This window comes from Balaenoptera ricei, chromosome 3 (genome assembly GCF_028023285.1).
Source record: "Balaenoptera ricei isolate mBalRic1 chromosome 3, mBalRic1.hap2, whole genome shotgun sequence".
NCBI lineage: Eukaryota > Metazoa > Chordata > Mammalia > Artiodactyla > Balaenopteridae > Balaenoptera > Balaenoptera ricei.
In genome coordinates, this window is record NC_082641.1 from 155,998,605 (window position 1) to 156,023,416 (window position 24,812).

The 24,812-nt window shown below is 43.0% G+C and overlaps 1 protein-coding gene and 1 long non-coding RNA gene across 4 annotated transcripts in view; one reads left to right on the forward strand and one right to left on the reverse strand.

Annotated features, from left to right (window-relative positions):
• Positions 1 to 1,037, reverse strand: part of LOC132362750 (uncharacterized) — a 98,601-nt gene extending 97,564 nt beyond the window's left edge. For both annotated transcript variants that reach the window (XR_009502471.1, XR_009502470.1), the window contains exon 1: positions 555 to 1,037. This is a non-coding gene — a long non-coding RNA (uncharacterized LOC132362750). The remainder of the gene's footprint in view (positions 1 to 554) is intronic.
• On the forward strand, positions 874 to 23,471 carry LOC132362727 (UDP-N-acetylglucosamine--peptide N-acetylglucosaminyltransferase 110 kDa subunit-like). 2 transcript variants are annotated; one of them, XM_059917702.1, is made up of 2 exons: positions 874 to 947; positions 19,999 to 23,471. In XM_059917702.1, exon 2 carries the CDS (start codon positions 20,008 to 20,010, stop codon positions 23,146 to 23,148), a length of 3,141 nt encoding a protein of 1,046 aa, XP_059773685.1. In that variant the 5' UTR covers positions 874 to 947; positions 19,999 to 20,007; the 3' UTR covers positions 23,149 to 23,471. The 2 variants fall into 2 exon arrangements, with proteins under 2 accessions (XP_059773685.1, XP_059773684.1); XM_059917701.1 differs by lacking the exon at positions 874 to 947 and adding an exon at positions 2,073 to 2,120.
• The last annotated feature ends 1,341 nt before the right edge of the window (positions 23,472 to 24,812 follow it).

A 24,812-nucleotide genomic window follows, 5' to 3' on the forward strand; every position in this document is an offset into this window, starting at 1 on the left:
TGAGCGCCTCCTCCCTCCTTTAGGAGCTTTACATCCCTGTTTTGGCTAAACTTCCTCTTCTCCCCCAGGACTAAACTAGATCATTCACCGTGTCCCTAAACATAAACCAAACCACACCAAAACACAAAACATTAAGGGAAGCCGACAGCATCCACCAGCTCACCATTACCTTTGACACCTAAGAAAAACGAATAGAAGGGGAAAAGGGAGCACACTCCACAAATAGGTCCTTAGAAATTTACCATGAAAGTCTTGAGTTGGGCATAAACTGTTTCCAGTGCAGTACCGCCGTGATGCATGTGACTATATAGAGAAAAGAGGGAGCCCCCCCCCCAAAAAAAAAAAAAGCCAAACCAAACACTGTACACTTCAATTGCACATCCAAAACTGTCCCCTCTACACACCCAACAGGATATCCTTACATCATAACTGGTGCCTCCACCTCCCCACCCCCAAAAAAGAAAACAAAAAATTATCCCGGTAGGCACAGACACGTTATAGGAACTTTGTAGGAAAGCACAAAGAGGCTGTACAGATTACAACCACCACCTTACCTGCTGCCGGAGAGTTTGTGTGCGTGTTGTTTTTAAGTGTTTCGCCCAGCTCCTCCTTCCCCCACTACAAACAGCAAACACATGAGTGAGTTAATCAGCTCTTAAACTGAAAAACCTTTCGATCCAGGCGAGTGATGGAAGGTAAAAGCTGAGGGGCGGCAGGAGGGTCAAATAAAAGTTGCTCCGCAGGTCGCTCATCCAAGCCCCGCAGCGACCGCAGACGGGTGAGGTTCCCAAAGCCACTTTCACACCTTCCATAATGCACTAGCAAAGAGAAGCCCGGAGAGGCTGAAGTTTCCACGGAGGGCACCGTCGGGGAGACGCAGCCCGGGGGGACGCAAGGGTTGGGCTCGCTACCTCTGCACACGGGCGAGCCGGGGCTCCGGCGCTCAGGTGAGTGGCTCCTCCGGTGGCTCTCTGGGGACCGTCTCGGGCGGCCCTTGGCCCGCGGCGCCTGCTCGGTCGGGGCCGCGGGCGGCGGCGGCGTCGGGCTGGGCGGGCTGGGGCCGCGAGCCGCGCCGGGCCCCGGGAGGCTGCCCAGCGAGGCGGCGGCGGCGGGCGGGCGCGTGGGACTGTTGGCTGCCCCGCAGGAGCTGGTAGGGCACCGTGGCGCGGATGGGCTGCAGCAGCCGGCCGGCTCCCGCAACCGGGGCGCAGTTCACGCCGCCGCCGCCGCCGCCGCCGCCCGCACCGTTCCCGCTCCCGGCGGCGGGAGTGGCGGGCGGGGAACCCACGGCGCTTGGCCGCATCCTCTGCGGCGGGGGATGAGTCTGAGAGGAACTCGCAGAGGAGGAGGCAGTGCACATGGTGGCTCCGCGGGCCCTGGACGAAGCCGGCCAACACCGAGGCGCGGAGCGGGAGGCGCGCGAGCTTGTGGGAGCCGGCGCGCTAGTGCGTGCGAGTGTGTAAGGGGGAGGGGCGGGGGGATCGTGGAGGGGGAGGAGTCTCTCGGCTCCCCCTGCGCAACGCGCACCCCCGCCGCCTCAGCGAGGGGGGGAGGGGAAGGCTGCGAAAACAAACGTCCAACGGCCCCAACCACCCGACCGGGCTGGGTGTGGCGGTTACGGCCGGGGCCGCGAGGAGCCCGGAGCCGCCGCCGCCGCCGCCCCGGGCCTCGCGCTGACACGGGAAAGGGGCAGCCGCCGGCATCACGCAGACGCGCGGGGCTGCACGCGCACGAGAGCCCGGCAGCTGCAGGGAGGGTCGGGATCCCTGCTTCTGGGGATCTGGTAGGGGGAAAAGGCCTCGAGGTGCCTGGCTGAACGCGGAGCCGCGCCACCGCCTCCTCTGCCCGCTCCTCACTCCATAAGGCACCTAACCCCGCAACCCGTACCCCGCCCCCTGCACCGCCTCCCGGCGCTCGGGGCGGGCAGATGACGCAACGAGAATTCCCATTGTCTCCGTCACTCTCCACCAGAACGCGAGTGATTGGTTTCCGGGTAGGAGTGAGAGGAGCACCTGCCAACGAAAGTGGGCGTCCTATTTTGGAGGCGGGATACGAAGGAGCGAAGGCGAAGAAAGGGGCTGTGCGTTCAAAGAGGGGCGTGAGAGTTGACGGGCTTTGAGGTGAGAGGGGGACCGTGATTGGGCTGCCCTGGGACAGTGGGTCCGTGTGTGTCCTGCGCGTACCCCGACACCCACAGACGCGCACGCCCAGGGAAGCAGGTTGTGAGGGCTCCACCCTCCAGGGCCGTTTGTACCACTTGAGACAGAGGATCCGTCAGGCAAACTTGACTTTGCAAGTACACCTGTTCTGGTGGTGCGATGTTTGAGAAGAATCCATCCCTTCCCCACTAATTTTAGTAATCTGAGTTTTTGTGTTGAGTAGACTAATCAAAAGAATGTAAGGCCATCAGAAGCAATGTCTGGGGGTTGGATTCAACACTGGGTGGATACTTTTACAGTTATCCTATGGAGTGAAAAGAGATCATCAAATCTTCTGTTCCAAGAAAATAACTCTGAATTGCAGGGGTCAACAAGGACTTGTCCATCATTGCACCGTCAGTTAAATGGAGGTGTAATGGAGGGCACGCCCTGTTGTCTTTTCCCAGAAGCAGATGGCCTCTTGGGAGAAATAATACCAGACTTGATGTAATAATCCACTGGGGTAAATTTAGTTTTTATTCTGCAGTGGAACTGAAGAGAAACTAAGATTTTGGATGACTGTCAGGAACCGAAGTTTACCCCACAGTAAACCAAGGTTTGAAACATTAAGCAGGAACAATTGATTGAAGGGTCCACATCAGATACCCTCCATTCGTTTCCATGAGAGAAAAAAGAAGTGGGAGATCAGATTGGTCTACTCTTGGTGTCTGCCCACACTGACAAGCTTCCTCTGATTTCAGGCACTAAATGCAGGGGTCAGTTTCACTTAGAGGAGCCATCCCTCTCAGCTTCATTGTGCCCTCAGAACAGAAAGCATACTAGGTTCTGTAAAGAGTGGATGAAACCACTTTTTCTGTAAAATGCAAGAATTGCACCCATGAATACTAGTGACAGTTCCTCACTTTATCACATAGTAGAATAACAGCTAACATTTACTGAGCATTTCATGTGTCAGCCACTGTTGTAAGAATGTTTTATGTGTTAATTCCTTCAATCCTCCTATAATCCACAAGGTACGATACTACTATTATCCCCATTGTGTTCACATGTATTTGCTTTCCAGAATAACATATATTAAATATAAATGTAGTATAAACTTTACTCTTTTAAATTTAGTATAATTGACCTATTGTGTTATTTTTTCCATCTGAAATGAAAGATTTCCTCATTCATTAGGAAATTGCCTTCCTTCATGGGGAAAAAGAATGATAAATGGCTTCTTTCTGATGACTTTTTCAGAATATCAAGAACAAAAATTGACGGATTAAAATATGTGAAGTGTTTAAAAATGCTGGTAAATTGCCAAGTTGTCGATTTGATTACAGCATGGTTTCATAATAGAAATGTTATCTCTGGCCACTCCTAAATATAAGTATGTAACGACCCCAACACTTTAGATTACAGTAATTCTAAATTTATACCAAGCCACAGTCCTAATGATCAATACCTGATTTGCATCTAAAACAACCTACCTAGCCATGTGTTAAAGTCTTTCTGTGTTTGTTCAAAACTGCCAACGCCAACTTAAATCAGACAACCAAAACAAATCTAAATGATGCACACAGAGAACTAGTGTGATCTTAAAATACTATTTTCAGTTGCTCATAAGTCACCATGACCTATTTGGAGGTTCAATCACCTTCCCTTTACTAAATATATCTTGGTTGCCTCTTAAACCTTTGTTCTCATGAAATAAATACTGATCTTTATGTGTAAGGAATTCAGTCTCCAAACAAATCAAAGGTGGGCTAAAATCAACTAAACCCAGTATCGGCTTTCCAATGTCCATTTGTTGAGTTCTTAACAGTATTTTATTCTTAGTGAGTTTGGGAGTGGGCTCCAAGGGTATGAAAAGAAGCTTTAGGAAAACATACCCCTCAGTAAATTGGGACCCCCCTTAGAAGGAAGTGTGGATTGCTGGGCGAGAAGAGCATACCCGACTGTGCTAGCTATGGGATGGCTAGGTCCCGTGCAGATTATCTCTATTTGTTGAATATAAGTGTAACATAATCCCTGGAAATTCTATATATGTTAATGTTGGTAATGACCTCTTTACTATGTTGACCTACCTAGAAGAAGACAACACTGAAAGCGCAATTTGGTGGCATGGGAAATACCTTTGTTCTCAGTAACCCGTGTCTTGGCTGTTTGTGGAACAAGATTCCACCGTTAGCTAATCTGAGGTAGAACGATTACACTTACTTCTTGGTTCATGTATGGTAATGGACTATACTTTAGGTTGCATTAAAACTTGGAATCATTGGCTACCTCTGATTAATATGTAGCCCCATGTGAAGAGAGAATGAGATAACTAACGGGCCTACAGAGCTACCAAAACCTCCCTCTTCTAGTTTCATCCAGGTTTGCCAGGGGATGCATCCAAGCCCCAACCAAATCTAAGAGGCAGTCCAGGCTGTCAGTATCAGAAATGAGGTCACGGCTGAGAGAGAACACTAAACAGATCTGCACTGATGTTCATCTTCAGCTGATTAAACTCTCTCGTAGGTGGATTCTTTAGAGCAGCAACAAAAAGAGCCTTGCCTGAATTTTTGTCCCTGGCAGATGCTTACAGTAAAACTCCTTACTGCTTGTGACAGGCTACGTGCACCTTTGCACTAGGTGTTCCCTCTGCCTGAGCAGTTCCTACCCCAGTTACCCACATGGCTTGCTCCCTCATTTCCTCCAGGTCTTCACTCAGATGTCATCACCTTCACAATGAAAGCTTTTCTGAAAACTCTTTTTTAAAATGGCAAGCACCCCCTAGATGTTCCCTACTCTCTTCCTTTTTTTTTCCCCAGAGCACACATCACCACCTACCTATTGTATATTTTAATTATTTTTTATTCTGTCCGTGTAGAATGTAAGAGCCATGAAGGCAAGACTTTTTATCTGTTTTATTACTGCTGACTCTCCACAATAGTGCTTGGTACCTGGTAGACAATATTTGCTCAATGTTGTTGAAAAGAGTAGCAAATTTTAACCAGTGCTTGTCCCATGAACTAAACTGTGCCTTTCATCAGAAAAAAAAAATGGATAATAAGAAGTATATCACTGTTGCAAAGACATAGCCACAGAGTAGAAAAATGTTCCATGTGGCTTTTTAAACTAAACAGATATTCGCACTGGGGCCAGCATTCAAAAGGGAAGCATATCTTGTATTATGACCCTTATACAGGCAAAGTGAAAAATACTAGTCCTAAGAGAGGTGGGATAGGGAGGGTGGGAGGGAGGGTGATGCGAGAGGGAGGAGATATGGGAACATATGTATGTGTATAACTGATTCACTTTGTTATAAAGCAGAAACTAACACCATTGTAAAGCAATTAGACTCCAATAAAGATGTTTAAAAAAAAATACTAGTCCTAGTGGCTCTTGGAGGCTCATCAGATGTTGAAAATGGAAACTGAAACTGGTAATGGAGAAAAGGCAGTTGAAATTTGCAGGAAAAAAAAATAACCAACTGAAACTGACAGAGAAGGACAGTTGAGGAGGATCCCTTACAGAGTGACATCTGCTGGTTTGTAGTTAGTTCTCTCTCTCTGTTAGGAGCAATTCTCAAGAGGCCTGTGTAAGGAAACTGAAAAATATATATATTTAATTAAGTAGAAAGGAACATTTCATGTAAATAATAAATATTTTACTTTGTTTCTTTCCCCCCCAGCTTTATTGAGATGTAATTGACATAAAAGATTGTGTAAGTTGAAGGCGTGTAATGTAATGATTTGATATGGGTATTTAGTGCAAAATGATTAACACGATAAGGTTACTTAACACATCCATCACCTCACATAGTTATAAACCTTTTTTATGATGAGAACTTTTAAAATCTATTCTCTTAGTAGCTTTTAAATATACAATATACTGTCGTTAACTATAGTCACCATGCTGTACATTACGTCCCTGAACTTATTCATCTTATAACTTGAAGTTTGTACCATTGACCACCCTCACCCATTTCTCCCACTCCCCAGCCCCTGCTCCTATTCTCTGTTTATATGAGTCTGGATTTTTTTCGATTCCACATGTAAGTGAGATCATATAGTATTTGTCTTTCTCCATCTGACTTACTTCACGTATCATAATGCCCTCAAGGTTCATCCATGTCATCACAAATGGCAGGATTTCATTCTTTTTATGGCTGAATAATATTCCATTGTGTATATATACCACAATTTTTTCCCATTCATCCATCAGTGGACACTTGGGTTATTTTCATATCTTGGCTGTTGTAAATAGTGCTGCAATGAACATGGGAATGCACATATCTCTTTGAGATATTGATTTCATTTCCTTCAGATATATACCCAGAAGTGGGATTGCTGGATCATATGGTAGTTCTATTTTTAAGTTTTTGAGGAACCTCCATAATGTTCTACATAGTGGCTGCACCAGTTTACAATCCCATGAACAGTGCACAAGGGTTCCCATGTCTCTATATCCTCACCAGTACTTATTATTGCTTAACTTGTTGATAATAGCCATTCTAACAAGTGTGAGGTGGTATCTCATTTCGGTTTTAATTTGTATTTCTCTGATGATTAGTGATGTTGAGCACCTTTTCATATACCTGTTGACCGTTTGAATATCTTCTTTGGAAAAAATGTCTACTCAGATCCTTTGCCCATTTTTAATGGGATTGTTTTGGTTTTTTGCTATTGCATGAGTTGCTTATATATTTTGGATATGAACCCCTTATCAAATATGTGGTCTTTTCGTCTTTGTTGATTGTTTCTTTTGCTGTGCAGAAGGCTTTTTAGTTTGATGTAGTTTCACTTGTTGATTTTTGCTTTTGTTGTGATGCTTTGGGTGTCATAACCATAAAATCCTTGATAAGACTAATGTCAAGGAGCTTTTCCCTATGCTTTTTTTTTTTTTTTTAAAGATTTAACTTTATTTATTTTTGGCTGCGCTGGGTCTTCGTTGCTGTGCACGGGCTTTCTCTAGCTGTGGCGAGCAGGGGCTATTCCTCATTGCGGTGCATGGGCTCCTCCTTGTGGTGGCTCCTCTTGTGAGGAGCACAGGCTCTAGGCGTGTGGGCTTCAGTAGTTGCGGCGCATGGGCTCAGTAGTTGTGGCACACAGGCTCTAGAGCGCAGGCTCAGTAGTTGTGTTGCACGGGCTTAGTTGCTCCGCGGCACGTGGGATCTTCCCGGACCAGGAATTGAACCCGTGTCCCCTGCATTGACAGGCAGATTCTTATCCACTGCGCCGCCAGGGAAGTCCCTATGCTTTGTTTTTAAAAGAAGTTCAGAAGAGGCAAGAGAAAGAGGGGGTATCTTGTTTTTTAAGTGATAAATATCAAAAGAGTATGTATGCAATTATTCCTACCTGGATAGAAAATAGTGATGAGGACCACCAATTTTTCAGCTTTCATCTCCACAGCAATTCCTATCACCAACTATGATGCCAGGGGCACATCCCCTAAGCTGATACATAAGTAGAGTTTTATCATTTAACTAAAAGACTATATTGTACAAAGCCAACACATTCAGAGGCTAAATAAAGATTTGGGGACCAGAAAACTGCAAATATTCTCTCTTTGCTGTGACATTTCATTTGTTTTAGTTCCAAACATGGTGTCAACAGTACCTGAGAGCAGTAGTGGTCCTATGAAGAGACTGTGCTTGATTATCATAATACTATTTTTTTTAAGTGAGAGTTTGGAGTGATTAAAATGTGTCGATTAATTTCCTCCTCTGTGACTGAATTTTACTTTTTACCATATAAGTGTGTTGAGTGACTGCTGTTAAGGTGCAATCAACTCATCAGCAGCGCTTGACTAGAGAAGTTATTAAAATTATTTTAAACTTTTTATAGCACAGTGTCCTACCAAGCATCCTATTGAAAAGGTTTCCAGTGTCCTACCAAGCATCCTATTGAAAAGGTTCATATTAATATATTTAATAGGCCTACATGAGCATTTAATAGCAATAATACTAGCATCAGGCCTTAGTAACTCCTCATGAAGTCACTTATTAAATGCCTTCAAAGTGCGACGCTCTTGTATACTCTGTAAGAGATCCTTGTTTTCATACTTTGGTAAATTGTAGTCTCTCAGAGGTAAAAAGGTAATTTCTACAGATAAAGGTAGAAACCATGTCTAAACACAGGTCTTCCATAAGAGAGATGCAAATAAAGCCAATGGAAGCAATGGGAGGGAAAGATCACTTTTGAGGAAAGGCTTCAGGAAAGAAGAGTATGAGGAAATCTTGTCACTAGGGATACACAGGCTGTGTTAGGAGATGATCGAGCAGTGTGCCTCGACTGATGGTAAATGGAAGATAAGTCTTGGTCTGTTGATGACATGTCATGGAGGTTGCCAGGCAAGGCTTGCCCTTTATCGAGTATGCAGGGAGGAGCTGTTGAAGATTCTTGAGCGGGTGGGGAGAACATGAATGGAGCTGGGCTTTTTGAATATTCATGCAAGAATAGTTTACAACCTGGATGGAGACTGTAAACTGGAAGATGATTTAGTAGACTTTGAGAATAGTCCATGGGAGTTTAGGTAATGAGAGTTAGGAGAATGATAGGGGACATGGAGGGGAGGAAAAGATGCAGGTGATACTCCTTCTTAGCTGATGGACCTTGAAAGTAGGACGTCAGACAACTCTGAAGCTTCAGGCTTGGATGCCTAAGAGGATAGTGGTGGCTTTAACAGGAATAGGGAGCCAAGAGAAGGAGCAGGTTTGGGAGACGATAATGAGCTCATCTATAAATAAGAGAACCAGAGGCTATTCAAGTGGAGACAGTTTTTTCCTTTGTTTTATTGAGATATAATTGACATATAGCACTGTATAAGTTGAAGGTGCACAGCGCAAAGACTTGACTTACCTATATTATGAAATGTTTACCGTAACTAGTTGAGTTAACATTCATCATCTGATTTTGATACAAGGGGAAAAAAGAGAAAAAAACTCGTTTGGAGTTTTTAAGAGCAGTTTTTAAATGATAGTTGAGAAGAGCATAGGTATGGTTTGGGGGGTTATCCATGTACATATGATAGTTGAAGCCATGGGCACAAATGAAGTTGGCGAGGGAGAAAAATATAGAAATAAAGAAAAAGAGGATCAAGGCGAAAATTTTGAGAAATTATACATTAGTGGAGGAGGAAAAGTAAGCAAATAAACAATCCAAAGAAAACAAAACTAGGAAAGAAGGCAGAAGGGAAGAACTTCTTAATTAAAGAATTTGGTGTCTCAGAGGATGTTTGGTAGATGTCTGTGGGATATCTGGGAGCTCACGTCCCCTTCTCTAAGATCTAATCCTCCGCCAACACACAGAGGGTTTGGGCCTGACAGCTATGTTTGTACGATTTGACCTTGTTCTTCTGACCATGGTCGGTTTGACCTGAGTTCGATAACTGACCAAAGCTGCACCAATCAGGTTTTCTCCCCTGGGAATTTGGAATTAAGAAATACAATGTTATTCTATTAAGGGCATGAACTGGGTGATCACAGAAACCTGTGCATGGGGTGGCCATCTTCTGTCACAGAGACAGAAAAGTGGAGGAAACCTGCCTTCTGAAAGAAACGAATGAAGTGACTTGCAGAAAATCAAAATGAGAACAGATGACCTGAGAGCGAGAGAGAGAGAAACTGAGAGTATGCTTATTTTCCCATGACGACTATTTTCTGTCTTATCCCTTTTCTTCAATCTTCTAAAACCATCCCCACACCTGCCTACCCTGATGCGACTCCAGTATATTCCTACCATCAAATCTACAAATCTTTTGGCATTTGGACCCATCTCTCCTTTCTTTCTTCCTCTCCTGTCAAAAGCCATTCCTCTACTTATGATTTAAATTCCTTCCCCTCTTCTTAGGGGTTTCATTTCTTCAGTTATTCCCTTCCTCTTGTTCATCATCAAATTCTTGAGTATCCCCAATATGTATAAACATGCTCCATCCTAACATTTAGAAAAAAACAAAGATTCTTATGCTATCCCTTTCCATCTGTAATACTAATTCTCTGATCCCTTCACAGCAAACCTTCTTGAGAGAGATGTCTACAGGTTAACTCTGATTTCCTATTCAATCTACTCGAACCTGACTTCCACCCCCACCACGCCAATGAAAACTGCTAATCCATGTTGTCAACAGCCTACATATTGCTGGACCCAGTGGATGTTCCTTGAACCTCATCCTACTCCAACTTTTAGCAGTTTTCAACACAGTTGGTCAGGCTCAACTTCTTGAAAACCAAATCTCTTCTATTGGCTGGTCTGTCTCCTAATTCTCTAACCACTACTGTTCAGTGACCTTCAGGGGTTTTTCCTCCTCTAATGCCCTCTAAAAACTGGGCTCTATTCTCTGCTTTCTTGTCTGTGAACTCACCTTCTTGGTAATCTCAGTCATTCCCATAGCTTTAAATACTAAAAATGGTAACAAATTCGCAAATTAATCTCTTTAGCCTAGACATTTCCTCCAAAATCTGTATTCAGATATTCATTTGTCTGTATGACATGTCAAGTCTCCGTGAATATCTGAAATTACTGTATCTGAAATAGAACTAAACTCTCAATTTGTATCAACCTGCTTTCCTCCCCTCACTATTAAAAAGAAATTCTATCTTTACTTTTTCCCACTTCAGTAAATGTTATCACCATTCACCCAGGTATTGTAAACAAGACAACCCAGGCACTATTCTTGATTTTTCCCTCTCCTTCCCTCCCCAACTCTAACCTATCAGCTGGTCCTCTTATTTGCTCCTCGTGAATAGATGTGTAGTCCATCCACTTCTCTCCATCTCCTCTGCTACTACATTAAACCAAACTGCCATCATCTCTTACCTGAGCTATTGCTGTAGCTGCCAACTGGTCTTCTACCTTCTACTCTTGCCTCCTTTCATCTATTTTCTGCTCATCAGTCAGGGTAAACCTGGAAATACATCGGACCCTGTTGTTTCCTGCTTAAATCAGTTCAATGTTTTCCAATTAGTTTGCCATGAGATCCAAATTCCTTTAAATACTTAAAAGGCCTGGCCTGCTCTGGCTTCTGCCTCCTTCTCCAACCTTACCTCCCTCGATTCTCCCCCTCACCCTTTAAGTTCCAGCCACATTGGCCTCCTTTCACTTCCCCCGAAACAGCACTGCAGGGTCTGCACACAGGTGTATCCTCAGCCTAAAACACTCCTTCCACAGCCCCAATCCTCAGTTGCCCTGAGTGGCTCTCTCACATTCTTCAGATCTCAGTTTAAATGCCTTGTCTTCAGAGTATCCTTTCTAAGTCCTTGCCTATCACTAATAACCTATAATAATGTATCATTAGGTCAGTTCGTTTCATCTGTAGTGCTCATTATATGGTGTAAATACACAATTGTTTACCTGTTTATGTAAGCCTTCCCCACTAGATTATAAAGTCTCTCAAGGCAGGGACCTTGTCTCTTCTGTTGACTACTTGGTCACTGAACACCTAGGAGTGCCTGGAATATAGCAGGTGCCCGAGAATTATTTGTTAAAACTTTATTGGTTACTGATAGCTTCCTAGTTCCTGATGCTAATCCCTGTGCAGCCCTATTATACTTTCTGTGAGAGAGTTTCTTTGGTCTTATATTACCCTCCCCCTTGCTGTTTCCATCATTTGAATAGGTTTTTGTTCTTATAGTTAAATGATGACTCATTGATAAAGTCTTTAAAAGGATGTGGTGATCAGCAATGTCAAAAGCTGTTAGATGGGGAAGAAGGTTAAGGGCTAAGCAAAGTCATTGGATCTCATCACTGGAAATCTTCACACCAACAGTGTCCATAAAATGTGGCTCTGTGGAAGCCAGGGTACAGTTGGGTTGATGAGAAGGGTGAGAAGATGAATGCAAGTAATGTAGAATTCTCTTTTTGAGAAATTTGACAGTAAACAGAAGGCATGAAGTCAAATGGGATCTTGGGGTTCATCAGAGTCCAAGAAAGTATATGTTGCTTTAGTTTAAAAAGAATAGGGAAGAAACATCTACTGATATGCCTATAGAAGCCAAAAGAGAAAAAAATGAAGTTGGAATGAGGAGGACTAATAGATTTAGTTTCCACGAGGCAGTAGAGGATTTGATCAAGAGCACAAGTTTGACAAAACGGGACAATGTTTCCCCCTCCATTTACAGGAAGAAGGGACGTTAAGAGAGTGAAGGTAAAGAAAAAATTTATGTAGAGCAAAGGAAGTTGAGCGTGGCCATTTGAGGAGGTAGCAATGTCATCTACAACTGGTTGTCAAGGGGAATCTCTGGAAAGACTTTTCCAGACCACACCTCCATCCCTATACTCCATGACCTCCCCACCCAAGATGGTAGACGCTCTCCACTGCACCTGCCGCAGAGACTCACTGCTGCTGAGGGCCACAGTGGTTGGTGGGAATGTGCCTTCTTTCTTAGGTGGGGTGGAACAGAAAAAAAGCCTGCGATCACTGAGGAGAGGGGTAGTCAGAAGGGAATATTGGGGTTTGAAGAGCTCTGACATCATGAGGAATACGACAAGGACATAGAATTGTTTTCCAAACATATATCTCATCAGGCATTCTTGGGGCCCTTCTAAAAATACAGATTTCAGCCTCATTCCCTAGAGAGTCTAATTCAGCAGGTCTGGGAGCAGGAGGGGCAGGATTGTACAATTTTTAACAAGTTCCCCAGGTGATGTTTATGATTTGGCCAATTTGGGAAACAGTGGATTAGAAATGATTAAAAGTTCACTAAGTTTAATTGCAGGCCCCACATATTTTCTCAGTGTTTAGCCAAATACAAAGATTTGTGGATAACTGACGTCAATTCGTGGAAATTACCCAAAGAAAACAGTTTTCAGTGGATTGGTATCTAATTCTATGGTTCCAAATAATCTGCAGCGATATTTAAAATGTAAGACTAGTTTATGGATATTTCTTTATAGAGAATTTCATTGATGAAAAGGTAAATGGAATGGACCAGCTAACAGTTATTATTCATAATATAATAACAAACTCAGATGTTTTAAAGCCTGTTCTGCTTCTAGTTTGCTTACCTCCCAAATTAATAAGCTAAACATAATAAAAATCTAAGACTGTAACTTGATCTTACCCATTCCTAACATTCTTAGAGGAGATCTTTAGCCTGATAGCACTAGAGCTTCTGAGAGCAGATTCAGATCCATTTAAAATATTTTTTCCATTCCTTCCCAGAAAGAGTTATTTGTATTGATATACAACAGTTGGGCCCCAGACCACTTACTGGGACCACAGGACCTCACTAATTTGTACCAGTTTTCCTCTATTCTAGTTGGTCTTGACCATCAGGTATAAATTAGTGCTAAATCAATATTAGCTGATACTTCCCCAGGTGTGGGAAGTATGGAAACCCTATCACATGAGCAAATACAGCCCTTCTTGGCTACATTTAAAATAAGGTGGTTATTATTACACTGTATGGGGAAAAGGCTTTTTTTTTTTTTTTTAAGAAATCTCATGCCACCTTAATTTGCATTAACTTGATAGACTGATATCAATAGTCGGAATCAATTTTCAATTGTTATAGTTTCCCTACCACCATTCACACTTCCTTCATTCTTTCAGGGAGGCTTCTTCTGCCTTCCTATTTCTTCCCACCTCCAGCCATGCCATATACCCCACACCATTTTTCCTTTCTAGTACTACTTACTCATCGGGTTGAATAGAGAAGCCAAAGGTGACTTAGTTCACATACCTGCTTTAATTGCTCACCTTGGGTGGAGCAGTGTCTTAAATAAACTTCACTTTTGCCACAGCACCATTACTCAGTAAGGTATTTATACAAGTGTCACTTAATCCCATGAAAATAAACAAGGCACTTAAACTTGTTATTGAGAAAGAAGCTTTAGGCTTTAGCTGCCCACTCTCCTTACTCAAGGGCCAATCTCACCTCACTTATTCTTAGAAAACTTTTCAGCAGTTTTCCTTAAAGAAAATCAGGCAGAGCAAAGTACTGTGAGTCAGGTTTAAGCTACCCTTACCTTTGAAAGAAAGGGTTCCTTTGTTAATTATCAATAACAAGGAATCTTGTCATTTCTCCCAATATTTCCAAGTCATAGCTACTCATAGCGGAGCTCTGCATTCAGTGCATTCCTAAATATTGAAAGCATATATGTTCAGTATTTAACCAGAGATGAAAACAGAAACAAATATTTAACATTCCAAAGAAATGGTGCAACTCTACATGATTTTTTATTTTCTATATCCTGAACTGTATAGAAATTTCATAGTATTTTTAAAGCACTTTCATAAATATGTCCATTTTGCTTGTGATCATTCTGTGAGGTAGTTATACTATTTCCATTTTTCAGTTGGGAAAATTGAGGCTTGAAGCCTTGGCCAGGGTCATAGCACATGAGAGATTCAGAGCTGGGAATCAGCTCTCCTGACTCCAGGCCCAGTGTTTTTCCCTCTATAAAAATTGCCTTTATAGCAGGACAGTCAGGGATATGTTCACTCAGTAATAGAGAAGTATGGATCTTTTCCACCCCTAGTCATTGAAGGACCTATGAGCTGATAGTGTATGTGAGAGAGGACACTTCCTGCCTGAAAGATTGATGACTTACATTCAGAGCAACCTGATGTTGCACTCTGATAGGAGAAGGACCTGTGTAAAACGTCCTAATTGCTTCAAACATCCAGAGTTCCCAATAGGAAGACAGGGTGTGGTAATTGTATATCTTGCTTTTGGCTTATCTTCTCCATATCCTCACCCTCACAGATGTCTTTCAAACATTGGTAATTACAGCTTTCAGAGCCAAAGCCTACAAACTCATAATCCACACAGATGACATACTAAAATCTACTCAACTATGTAAGGCTGAAGAAAGTTTCAGTGCTACTGGACTCACATTAAAAAAAAAACTGCTTACAAAAGAGGGAGCCTTTATTTCTATGTCACTACTGCCTAGATGTGTAATGGTTTCTTGTTGATCTGTGAGGGTGCATATTAACTCATTTACCTCTAAATGTAATCAGTAACTTAAGAATAAAGTACACATGCAGATGACAAGACCATATGATTAAAAGCAAATAGTCTGACATTGGAAAACGGATCCAAATTAATGTAACTAACTTGAAACAATGAAGGAACTGCTTCTAAGCAAGAGGAAGAATCAGTATCAAGAAATAAATGCAACACAGGAAAGCAGTTGTCCTTGTCATGCTGGCCTATAAATGGAACCTGAGTTAATAACATCATAATCTCTAAAGAGTTCAGCAAGTTCTTGCTATAGTGGCAATGAGATAATATATAAAGTATGGTGGAATTTCCCACCATCTGTATCACTGGCGAGCCCAATGGTAATTGGAATGGTTCAATGTCCCACAGTTTTTAAGGGAAATCGTTTTAGGAGGAGTCACATTTCTAGATGAAGACACATTAACCCAATGATTTCAAAGAATATGGCTTGGGTCTGGTATCACATTGCAAGACCAAGAATTAGCACCTCAGTTACTTACTAAGTGAAAGATACTGCAAAGATAATTGATAAGAAAACGGCTCAGAAATATGAGTGGGATTTTAAACAACTAAATTTGTTTGTCTCCCACTCTGATTGAATCCAGAAGTATTTATTTAGGGGAGCAAAAAATCCAGATGACTTGGAAGCAAATGTTTCTGTTCGTTGAAGAATAAGGATGTCTTCTGCCAAATGCAGCCATTTCCAAACGCAATGAAGGACTATGGCTCATATATCAATCCTGCCCCTTCCTAGCTCGGCCCTCATTCTCTGACCATCTTCTCCGAATTCCCTTGCAGGATTCCCTTCAGGACCATTGCTAATTCATGCCTTCTGGAATCCACCTTCCTCATAGCTATTGAGGCTTTTCCCACCTTTTCAGAAAAAAGTTTGCCCTGGGTGATATACATAAATCTTTGCCCAGCCTCAACCAGCTTGCTTTCTAGCTAACAGGTTTATCTGTGGCCCCAGGGGGCAGGATAGTGTGAGAGGGGGGGCTCAAAAGACCATTACCTTTCAGTGCACAGCTAGGTAAACTAATCCCACCAAAGATCACAGGTTTCTATATTTCCTTGAATATGCTTTTTTTTTTAAAACGTCATCAAAATTTCACGTTTTAAATATTTTTTTTTTAAAGGAATTCCTTTTATTTTTTAATTATTTATTTATTTATTTTTGGCTGTGTTGGGTCTTCGTTTCTGTGCAAGGGCTTTCTCTAGTTGCGGCAAGCGGGGGCCACTCTTCATGGTGGTGCACGGGCCTCTCACTATCGCGGCCTCTCTTGTTGCGGAGCACAAGCTCCAGACGTGCAGGCTCAGTAGTTGTGGCTCACGGGCCTAGTTGCTCCGCGGCATGTGGGATCTTCCCAGACCAGGGCTTGAACCCGTGTCCCCTGCAATGGCGGGCAGATTCTCAACCACTGCGCCACTAGGGAAGCCCAGGATTTGTACTGTATTGCTAACAAAGAGACTGCATTTCTCCTCTGATGAATGTGCACAAGAAAGCATGCTGTCCCCGGTGATCGTTGGGTACCGTCTCATGATCCTGAGGGAAGCCATCCTATCCTTCTGGTTACGTGATACAGTGGGTTTCCATATTGTTTAGGCCAGTTTTATTTGGAGTTTCAATTTTTACAGTGAAAAGTTGTCATAACTCTTTCTGTTCTAGGGGTTTTTTTTTGTTTGTTTTGTTTTTGTCAATTCCTGTTGGGTATTATTTGTATTGTTGATGTGGCAAGAACTCTACTGAGATATAGTCTTCTTGTCTTTATATTATGAATATATCTCTAAGTTTATCACTTATCATTTACTCCTTACTCTTGTTTAATATAGAGAAGATTATAATTTAAGTCTATTAAATCCATCAGTGTGTTTCTGCATGATGTATTCCATTGCTTTTACTTTTATTCATTCATTCATTAAAGAGTGTGTGTGTGTGTGTGTGTGTGTGTGTGTGTGTGTGTGTGTACTACAAGGTGCCAAGCACTACGAGAGGCAATAAGACTATTTATTGTGAGACAAGAAAGACACAGCCCCTGTCCTCGTGGAGTTCATATCCTGGTGGGGGATTGAGAATATGTTAGACGTTCACTGAAAAGCCACACAAGTGTGTGTAAGCTACTAAAGGATAGAGGCTACAGAGGGAAGGACCCAGTCTAGGAGCGCTTTCATAGGAGGGTTAGGTCTAGTTAGGGAAGTCAGGGGAAGCTTTCCTGGGGAAGTGGTGACTGAGCTAAGAATGATAAAGAGGACTTAGGTAGTGGGCTAAGAGCATTACAGGCAGTGGAAAGAGCAGGTCCAAATGTCCTGCTCAGGGGCAAGCACAGGAAACAGGAAGGACTGAAAGAATGTAGAACATGGTCCACATCATCAGAGGGGCCTGGCGTAAGTGAAGGCGGAAGGTTGAAGGGTGGGAAGTGGGGGATGCTGACCACGCAGGGCCAGTAAGTCCATGTTAAGGAGTTGTGTCTCCTTCCTAAGATCTATGGGAAATCACTGAAGGTGTCATCTTTGACAACCACATTACTTTTACCTCCAAACATCCAATCTCATAACAAGTCCTAACAATTTTGCTTTCTAAATATCTCTTCAATCTATCCACTTCAATCCATCCACTTCTGTTCATCATTACCAACACTTCCTCAGCCCATTCTATCATCATCTGTGTCTGGACTAGGGGAATAGCGTCCTCAATGATCTATTTGCACCTACTCTTGCCCCACTCCAATCCATTCCTGCACAGTTATGGGAAGACAGGCCTGACCTTGATACCATTTGATGACACAGAAAACACTGAAAGAGGACCAGTTTGTTTTTCATTAGTCTTGTTCTTGAGAGGTTGTGGAGTGGGCAGTTCATGAGTTTAATCTTGGACCTGCTGAGTTTTAAATATCCCTGGGATGTCCTAGAGAAGAAGCCAAGCCGGAGGTGTCTGTTAGGTAGATATCTTCTGCCTCCCCATCTAGAGCCACTCTCCACCCATCTCTACGCTGATCCCTGCCCGGAGACATTGACGTGTGTGGGATGTCAAGATTCCATGTATCCCCAGCACCTGCTCCCGTGTGCTCTGCCTTCTAGTTGCATTCAGCCCATAGGAGGTACATGAAGGAAGAAGCGTGAAGGCTGAGTATTTACTTGATACGATATACATCCTGCATCATCTCTTCCTCTTCCCCACCTCCTCCTCTTTCCACCCTGCCTCCTTCAAACCCTCTTCCTCTGCCTCCTGCTCCTCCTGCTCTTCTTCCTCCCACCTCTTCCTCTTTTTTCTCTCTCGAATCCAGTAATCATTTCCACCTCCTCCTTTTTTAAAAAATTAATTAAGTAATTTTTGGCTGGGTTGGATCTTTGCTGCGCCCGGGCTTTCTCTAGTCATGGTAAGTGGGGGCTACTCTTCGTTGCAGTGAGTGGGCTTCTCATTTCGGTGGCTTCTCTTGTTGCAGAGCACGGGCTCTAGGTGCCCGGTCTTCAGAAGTTGCGGCACGCGGGCTTCAGTAGTTGCGGCACGTGGGCTCAGTAGTTGTGGCTCGCGGGCTCTAGAGTGCAGGCTGAGTAGTTGTGGCGCACAGGCTCAGTTGCTCTGTGGCATGTGGGATCTTTCCGGACCAGGGCTTGAACCCCTGCACTGGCAGGTGGATTCTTAACCACTGAGCCACCAGGGAAGTCCCTAACCTCCTCCTTTAAGCCTAGGCAGTAAAAGCTCCCTGAGATGCTGGACTACTGTCCTCTGTTGTTTTCCCCAAACGCTTTGCAAATGATCTCTTGACTACAGTCTCCTTAATTACGGTACATTTGAGTGTGCCACCTTTCCCTTTCAGGGATTCTGACTTATACTGATAGGTAAGAAATGCCTGGGGGAGAGTTAAATTTGAGTCACCTGAGTAGAGGTGGTAATTGGAGCCGTGGGTAAATGTGAATATCTTGGGAGACAGTGTAGAGAAGGAATGGGCCCTGAGGAACTCAAACATGTAATGGCTTTCAAAGGAGGATAATCTTGCAAAGGAATTGGAGAAGTAGCAACCAAAGTGAGGTGAAAAATCAGGGCAGTGTGTGTCATAGAAGTCAAAGGAAGCAAAGGGAAGAAAAAGAGTGTTGGTAGTCAAGATTATCAGTTGGTCCTGCAAAGTCATTGGATTTAGTGACTTATACCATCGTGAATCTGTTACATATTTTCTGTGCTCCCTCTGAATAATGATTTAAATTTTTTTACATTAACTTCTCTATAATTGATTTTAGGTAAATACAGTCAAATTTGTTTTAGAACGTATTTTAAGGTAAAAAATTAACTACCCTTCCTTAACCATTATTCCAACATTATTTTATACTTTCTCTATTACCATTATTTCCTCCAACATTCACTGTTTCCAAAAATATAAAGAGATGTTTGAGCACTTTCTACTAGATGTATAAGAGCTTTCTATTTGACTGTATCATAGTGGTTCAACGGTTGTCGCTTTAGCATTCATTTTAAAATGTATCCATTAGAACAAGTCTAACCTCTTAATTTTAATTTTCAGAATTCTATTATCAATAGCCCCGTTTATTCTTCCAGATAAACTTTGTATTTTTTTAACATCTTTATTGGAGTATAATTGCTTTACTATGGTGTGTTAGTTTCTGCTTTATAACAAAGTGAGTCAGTTATACATATACATATGTCCCCACATCTCTTCCCTCTTGCATCTCCAGATAAACTTTAGAACCATTTTATCAATTAAAAAAGACTTCATTGTGATTTTTTCAAGACCGTGAGACATAGATGGCCAACCAGAGTTCCTAAGGTTCAGTGTATGTAACTGTTGCCGCCGCTTAAGCCCGCCAAAGCAGTGGTACGGCTGCTGCCCTTGTATTTGCTACCTCTAGAAACATTCTTGCCAGTAGTGGCAGCAGCGGGACTCAATTACCCTCTTTTCGCACTCCCTCCAGAAGCTCCAGATGGCGTCTTCCGTGGGCAACGTGGCCGACAGCACAGACCCAACGAAACGTATGCTTTCCTTCCAAGGGTTAGCAGAGTTGACACGTCGAGCCTATCAGGCGGGAGATTTTGAGGCAGCTGAGAGACACTGCATGCAGCTCTGGAGACAAGAGCCAGACAATACTGGTGTACTTTTATTACTTTCATCTATACACTTCCGGTGTCGAAGGCTGGACGGATCTGCCCACTTTAGTAGTCTGGCAATTAAAAAGAACCCTCTTCTGGCAGAAGCCTATTCGAATTTGGGGAATGTGTACAAGGAAAGCGGGCAGTTGCAGGAAGCAATCGAGCATTACCGGCATGCGTTGCGTCTCAAACCAGATTTCATCGATGGTTATATTAACCTGGCAGCCGCTTTGGTAGCAGCAGGCGACATGGAAGGGGCAGTACAAGCTTACGCCTCTGCTCTTCAGTACAATCCTGATCTGTACTGTGTTTGCAGTGACCTGGGGAACCTGCTCAAAGCCCTGGGTCGCTTGGAAGAAGCCAAGGCATGTTATTTGAAAGCAATTGAGACGCAACCGAACTTTGCAGTAGCTTGGAGTAATCTTGGCTGTGTTTTCAATGCACAAGGGGAGATTTGGCTTGCAATTCATCACTTTGAAAAGGCTGTCACCCATGACCCCAATTTTCTGGATGCTTATATCAATTTAGGAAATGTCTTCAAAGAGGCACGGATTTTTGAACGAGCTGTGGCAGCTTACCTTCGTGCCCTAAGCTTGAGTCCAAATCATGCAGTGGTACATGGCAGCCTGGCTTGTGTATACTATGAGCAAGGCCTGATAGATCTGGCAATAGACACCTACAGGCGAGCTATTGAATTGCAACCACACTTCCCGGCCGCTTACTGCAACCTAGCCAACGCTCTCAAAGAGAAGGGCAGTGTTGCCGAAGCAGAAGATTGTTATAATACAGCTCTCTGGCTGTGTCCCACCCATGCAGACTCTCTGAATAACCTAGCCAATACCAAGCGAGAACAGGGAAACATTGAAGAGGCAGTTCGCTTGTATCGTAAAGCATTAGAAGTCTTCCCAGAGTTTGCTGCTGCCCATTCAAATTTAGCAAGTGTATTGCAGCAGCAGGGAAAAGTGCAGGAAGCTCTGATGCATTATAAGGAGGCTATTCGAATCCGTCCTACCTTTGCTGAGGCCTACTGTAATATGGGAAACACTCTAACGGGGATGCAGGATGTTCAGGGAGCCTTGCAGTGTTATACCCGTGCCATTCAGATTGACCCTGCATTTGCGGAAGCCCACAGCAATCTGGCTTCCATTCACAAGGATTCAGGGAATATTCCAGAAGCAATTGCTTCTTATCGCACTGCTCTGAAGCTTCAACCTGATTTTCCTGACGCTTATTGTAATCTGGCTCATTGCCTGCAGACTGTCTGTGACTGGACAGACTATGATGAGCTCATGAAGAGGTTGGTCAGCGTTGTGGCTGACCAGTTAGAGAAGAACAGGTTGCCTTCCGTGCAGCCTCATCACAGCATGTTATATCCTCTTTCTCACGGCGTCAGGAAGGCTATTGCCGAGAGGCATGGGCACCTCTGCCTGGATAACATCAGTGTCCTTCATAAACCACCATATGAACATCCAAAGGACTTGAAGCTCAGTGATGGTCGACTGCGTGTAGGATACGTGAGTTCTGACTTTGGGAACCATCCTACTTCTCATCTTATGCAGTCTATTCCAGGCATGCACAATCGTGATAAATTTGAGGTATTCTGTTATGCCCTGAGCCCAGATGATGGCACAAACTTCCGAGCGAAGGTGATGGCAGAAGCCGATCATTTCGTTGATCTTTCTCAGATTCCATGCGATGGAAAAGCAGCGGATCGCATCCATCAAGATGGTATACACATCCTTGTAAATATGAATGGTTATACCAGGGGTGCTCGAAATGAACTCTTTGCTCTCAGGCCAGCTCCTATTCAGGCAATGTGGCTGGGGTACCCTGGGACTAGTGGCGCACTTTTCATGGATTATATCATCACTGATCAGGAAACTTCACCTGCTGAAGTTGCTGAGCAGTATTCTGAGAAACTGGCTTATATGCCCCATACTTTCTTTATTGGTGATCATGCTAACATGTTCCCTCACCTGAAGGAAAAAGCAGTCATCGATTTTAAGTCCAATGGGCACATTTATGACAATCGAATTGTGCTGAATGGCATCGACCTCAAAGCATTTCTTGATAGTCTACCAGATGTGAAAATTGTCAAGATGAAATGTCCTGATGGAGGAAACAACACAGACAGCAGTAATATAGCTCTCAATATGCCTGTCATTCCTATGAATACGATTGCAGAAGCAGTTATTGAAATGATTAACAGAGGACAAATTCAGATAACAATGAATGGATTCAGTATTAGCAATGGACTGGCAACTACCCAGATCAACAATAAGGCTGCCACTGGAGAGGAGGTTCCCCGTACCATTATTGTAACCACACGTTCTCAGTACGGGTTACCGGAAGATGCCATTGTGTACTGTAACTTTAATCAGTTATATAAAATTGACCCATCTACTTTGCAGATGTGGGCAAATATTCTGAAGCGTGTTCCCAATAGCGTACTGTGGCTGTTGCGTTTCCCAGCAGTAGGAGAACCTAATATTCAACAGTACGTGCAAAATATGGGCCTTCCCCAGAACCGTATCATTTTTTCACCAGTTGCTCCTAAAGAGGAACATGTTCGGAGAGGCCAGCTGGCTGATGTCTGCTTGGACACTCCACTCTGTAATGGACACACCACAGGGATGGATGTCCTTTGGTCGGGGACACCCATGGTGACTATGCCAGGAGAGACTCTTGCTTCCCGAGTTGCAGCTTCCCAGCTCACTTGTTTAGGCTGTCTTGAGCTGATTGCTAAAAATAGACAAGAGTATGAAGACATAGCTGTGAAACTGGGAACTGATCTAGAATACCTGAAGAGAATTCGTGGCAAAGTCTGGAAGCAGAGAATATCTAGCCCTCTGTTCAACACCAAACAATACACAATGGAACTAGAGCAGCTCTATCTACAGATGTGGGAGCATTATGCAGCTGGCAACAAACCTGATCACATGATGAAGCCTGTTGAAGTCACTGAGTCGGCCTAAATTATGACTGTGTGCGCAGGAGAATTACCCCTGTACCTGAGCCTCAACCTTCTGGGGGAAAGGGAACTAGATACGTTACTTTGTACTTACCTTTGTAGCAATATCATGTTGCAGATGGGTGACAGACAGTGATAACAAATAGCACAGCCAGACTTGCTTCCTGCATGATCATGACAGGGAGAGACACAAGAGATGGGAGACTGCTGTTCCACAAGGAGTCTCCGTAGAATTTTGCGGCAGCCAGGTGTTGCCTAAGTCTGGAAAGTCTGATCTCCCTTGGTCTTCCATGGGATGGGTGGTTAGTGTGGAGGGGAGATAGAGATTGCCCAGTCTTCTGAATTAATTTTTTCTTTATATTTGGGGTATTGGAGCAATTAAAAATGTTTGGTTTCAGGTTTTTTTTTTTGGTTTCAGGTATTTTTATTCATGTGAAGTGTATATGATTCTCTTGAGATAAGGTTTTAAGCTAAAATATTCCTTGTTTTAGTTTCTGAACTCTACAGATAAATGGGGACTTTGCTGGTGTAGTCTTTTTATAGGTTTAATAAACCACTTGAGCCTATATCAGTCATTTTAGTGTCTGACATGTTTGGAACTATCAGTGCTTTGTTGGTTTATGGCTTAAACTCTTTTTCTGGTCCGTTTCCTTCTTCCCTTCCCCCCACTTTAAAAATTTTCCTGTAACTTGGCTAACAAAAAACCAAGACTGATTCAAAGCCTCCCAGAGTGTTTCTCTTAAACGCATCATCTGGTGCCAAATGAAGATTCTTAGGAGTGATTATTAATTATGAAGGGCACAGTTGTGGTACTGTCACTGATGATAATAATAATGGATTTTTGGCCTAGAGTTTTGACCTACTTCACCAGTGTTTTACCGTTGACTGCCCCTCTATGCTGCTTCCAAAAGTGATAGTGTGTGATAAGATTTTTACTTTCACTTATAAAGTTTGTTTTCTTTTTTAAGTGAGTCCTGTTCTTCCTTTTTCTTTCACCAGAAATGAAATCCCAGGTAAGTACAAGTACTCAAATATTTGATCAGTAAGTCACAGTTATCTCCAGTACATTAAATAACTTTCATCAAAAAACATGTTATAGGTAAAAAGCTCTGGAGGACCTGCTATGTATATGATTATTATGTTTCAGACCTTCTAGGGTGTTATATATAATAACTTGTCTTCTGGACGTGGTCTTGAAGTCTTTATGGATTCAGCCTCAGTAGTAGCGAACTGCACTGCTACTTGGTTTGGAGTATAAATTAGACTTTAGCCCTCCTGGAGGTTGAGTTTTTGGTATTAAAAACCATAGGAATGAAAAAAAAAAAAACCATAGGAATGAAATTATTGTATTTCAACAAAGGATTGAGGGCTTGAGGCTTAAACAAGCCAACATATGAATATATGTTTTTATCTTGCTGTACTGCACATATGCTGTCTAGTAACAGATATTTTGTCTGCTAGTAGTGTTCTAGATTCTGTCTTTCCAAAGCGCTGAGGCAGTGCATCTATTCTGTAGTTGCAGCTGATGCCTGAATGTATCCTAGCTGACAAATGATTGATTAATAAGAAATTGAATTTCGGAAAGATTTGTACTGTTAACCAAAATCTGAACAAGGAGTCTCAAATGTAATTCTTAGCCAGAATTACATGTTAATGAACGATTTAACA